Genomic DNA, 3,975 nt, shown 5'->3' on the forward strand with positions numbered 1-3,975 from the left:
AACTATTTACAATCTTCTATTCGATAAGGCTTCACCTAATTATTTACAAGTCTTCTATTCGATAAGGCTTCACCTAATTATTTACAAATCTTCTATTCGACAAGGCTTCACCTAAATATTTACAAAACTTCTATTCGACAAGGCTTCACCTAATTATTTACAAATCTTCTATTCGATAAGGCTTCACCTAATTATTTACAAATCTTCTATTCGATAAGGCTTCACCTAATTATTTACAAATATTCTCTTCGATAAGGCTTCACCTAACTATTTACAAATATTTTATTCGACAAGGCTTCACCTAATTATTTACAAATATTCTATTCGACAAGGCTTCACCTAATTATTTACAAATCTTCTATTCGATAAGGCTTCACCTAATTATTTACAAATATTCTATTCGACAAGGCTTCACCTAATTATTTACAAATATTCTATTCGATAAGGCTTCACCTAATTATTTACAAATCTTCTATTCGATAAGGCTTCACCTAATTATTTACAAATCTTCTATTCGATAAGGCTTCACCTAATTATTTACAATCTTCTATTCGATATGACTTCACCTAACTATTTACAATCTTCTATTCGATAAGGCTTCACCTAACTATTTACAATCTTCTATTCGATAAGGCTTCACCTAACTATTTACAAATCTTCTATTCGATAAGGCTTCACCTAATTATTTACAAATATTCTACTTTTTAGTGTTATATTCTTAAAAAAGCGGGAAAAAAATGAGGCTGCTTGTCACTCTGTCTGTTGTTAAGCGCCAGAGGTCTTGCTAGGTGCTTAAAAGATTCGGGGCTCGGGCTCATAGGCGCGGGAAGTTTTCAAGGCTCCAACTGGTGATTCGGGTCCCGTGTGCCAGTGCCGTCTCTGTAAGCGCAAAGCTATACTATACACGAAAATATCCCAGACTTACCGCTGAGCCACTGGATGGGGGACCTCCTTTACATTTTTGTTTTATTTTGCGAAAACGCGTAAGATCTCGTATATTTCAACTGCTCGTTTTTCGACTCAGTAAATTTTTATACAATATACTGTTCGTGCGCTTACTTGTCGAGGATGTATAAGTAATTTCCCATTTCTTTCACAAACAAACAACTACTACAATTTTATTTTGTGGTTAATTTTCCTCATAATACTTATTAAATATGCATATAGATAATTTAAAGTTTATCTGTTAACTTAAATGACAATGAATTAAGTACATAGTTTATTAATAGACGTTAACATTTTATATGACTTCATTCACTTTTATAAAAATTATAAAAGCATTCATGTGTTTTTGTAACGATCTGAAATAACAGCACTGTGGTAGTAATAATTTCAATATTGGTACATTATGGTTATAGAGGGCGCTAAGAGCTACTGCTTCCAGTTTCTACGGTCTGTTTACTATTTTTGTGTCTCACAAGGTCAATGCATCAGATGTGTTCTACTTATAAAAACAAACACGCACACACAAAACATTTGACCTAGTTAATGAAAATATGGTTTTAAAATACACGTTCAAATATAAATAGAAACGTACTGAAAAACTTTGTTAGCAAAAATAATGAATTTGAAAATAAAACTACATTGTTTATAAACTGAATATACTGCTCTGATTTTTCGCGTCAAAACATTGGTCGGGTAAACAGTGCGCAGTCACGCAAGGTTGCACCCAGTTCGTCAACACTACCTATAACTCGTACTGTAGCTGACCACGTGAGCTTTCCCAATGAAATACTGCAAGAAATGTTCGCAATGCATTGTGGGTGGCGTGCTCTGTTGCCGTGCTCATTGATTGTAATGAGATGGATCTCTTCTCGTTTGTGGTGGTAGCCATATTGGAGTGAGTGTGAAGATAGTTGCTCATGTCTACGATACAAAAACCATCGGATAATGACGCTTGGGCGCTTTTGGCCCTAAAACCGGCTCCTGCTAGCCCTTCTAAGGTTCAATGGAGCCCAGAATCGAAAGGAACCGCCATAGCACGTCTTGAAGGAAGAGAATTTGAATACATGATTCGGCAAAATCGCATTACTATAGGAAGAAATAGCAGTCGAGGCGAGGTAGACGTGAATATGGGACATTCAAGTTTTATATCTAGAAGGCATTTAGAAGTTTATTTTGAGAGTCCACACTTCTTTATGAACTGTAATGGAAAGAATGGAGTATTTGTTGATGGAGTTTTTCAAAGGAAAGGTGCACCACCGTTACAGTTGCCAAAAACGTAAGTAATACACAGGCTAGTTCGAGGTATACAGGCCTATTTTTAGTTTGTTATGTTGCGTGCTCTGTGTTTACATTTAACTAGGCTACCCATTCCACAGACATTCATTTTTGTAGACCTGTAACGCACTAACGACTAACGGGGCTACACTGAGAAAGACGTTAAGAGTTGTCTGATATTGGTAGAATTTAGAAAAGTCAAAGTGTATCATTAAACAAATTAGTTATTAGTGTAATAGCATATAGATTTTTAAATAATTTTGCTAATGTTTGATACGAGCTTAGTATTTTACGTACGTTAGTATAGTAATTATTATTATTAGTGTATTTTATACTGCAACTTAGGTTTCAGCTAAATTTTAGCTTTGCTTGAAGCTAAGTACACGAATGTAAAGTGTTATAATAATTTAATATTAATAAGGTTAAACCAATTCATATTCGTGTTAAATTAAATAAAGGTTAGATCTACTGAATATTTAAGTAGATTCTAATGTGAATTAAAATTAGTTGTATACCTAATGGTCAAAGTTGGACATATTTCAGAAATATGGAACAAATTTTTGTTTGTATAAAAGGCACAAACAAACCAATTTATACAGTGTTCAGATACATTTTTGTAGTGAGTTTTAATAAAGTTTTGGCCCAACTTGCAGAAAGATAGTTAGACATGAGAAAACATGCTATCCAACTCTATTAGATGTAAGTTTCTTCTTCACAATATGAAGTTTGATTGAAAGTTTTCAAACTGGAAAAAAAATGTGAAAGTTCTTGAATATTGTTTGGATTTGTGAATCTTAAAGACTCACGTTTGAAAGTGTTTTTTATGCCATACATGTAATATTGGAAGTGTTTTCTTTGTAAAATGAAAGAAAAAATATGAAATTTGCACGTAATAAATGTATAAGATAATTTTCTGGTTTCTATTTTTACTTTTACTGCTAGCTGTGATTGAGAGTTTTTTGTAGTTGAGTAGCCTGTTGGTATTTCAGTATAGTTTAGGTAATATTTTGTTTGACAATACCTTGGTAACTAGTTTATTGATATTTTTAACCAAATTTAGTTAAGCTATTGGAGATAGGAAAACAGTCTGCTTGCTTTTCAATGAGTTTTTTTTATTACTTTGTTGTTACATTTTGGAAATATGTCATAATTTCACAAAATAATATAGATTGTAGTCATTCCTAATGTATAAAAAATAATTTATCACCATTTATGAAAACTGATAATTCATACTCTTAAAATATAATTAGCCTTTTGATATTACTGTACATGTATAAGTACAATACACACCCATATAGTTGCGTGATTTACTGCAGATAAATATACTAAATCAGTAAACCAGCAAAATAAATTTATCACACTAGTTTTATCCTCATTGTATCATATTTTTAAATTTGGTAGGACATGCATGGTTTAATATTGTATTAGGGATAGTCTCTGTATGTTACACACAAAAAAACTTCAAACTCTTCTGCATTTTTAGTATTCCTATTCGCTTTACAGATTCAGTTTATAATTTTTTCTATTGATATATTCCCATTTAAGTTAAATTGGTATTTTTGTTTTTCAGATTTTTTACTTTTATCACCAAACTACTATTTTTGAAAAGTCGCTGGATACATTAACTCTTGTGTTTTGTAATATGGCATTATTATTATATTTTACAGTTAACTCTCATGTTTTGTAATATGGCATTATTATTATATTTTACAATTAACTCTCATGTTTTGTAATATGGCATTATTATTATATTTT

The 3,975-nt window shown here is 31.6% G+C and overlaps 1 protein-coding gene across 1 annotated transcript; it reads left to right on the forward strand.

Moving 5' to 3' along the window:
- The first annotated feature begins 1,768 nt into the window (after positions 1-1,768).
- On the forward strand, positions 1,769-3,868 carry LOC111083396 (forkhead box protein K1-like). Its single transcript, XM_022379903.1, has 2 exons — positions 1,769-2,221; positions 3,791-3,868. The coding sequence occupies exons 1-2, from the start codon at positions 1,863-1,865 to the stop codon at positions 3,843-3,845; spliced, it is 414 nt and encodes a 137-aa protein (XP_022235611.1). The 5' UTR covers positions 1,769-1,862; the 3' UTR covers positions 3,846-3,868.
- Positions 3,869-3,975: the final 107 nt, after the last annotated feature.

Source organism: Limulus polyphemus, unplaced genomic scaffold, assembly GCF_000517525.1.
Source record: "Limulus polyphemus unplaced genomic scaffold, Limulus_polyphemus-2.1.2 Scaffold9376, whole genome shotgun sequence".
NCBI classification, from domain to species: Eukaryota; Metazoa; Arthropoda; class Merostomata; order Xiphosura; family Limulidae; genus Limulus; species Limulus polyphemus.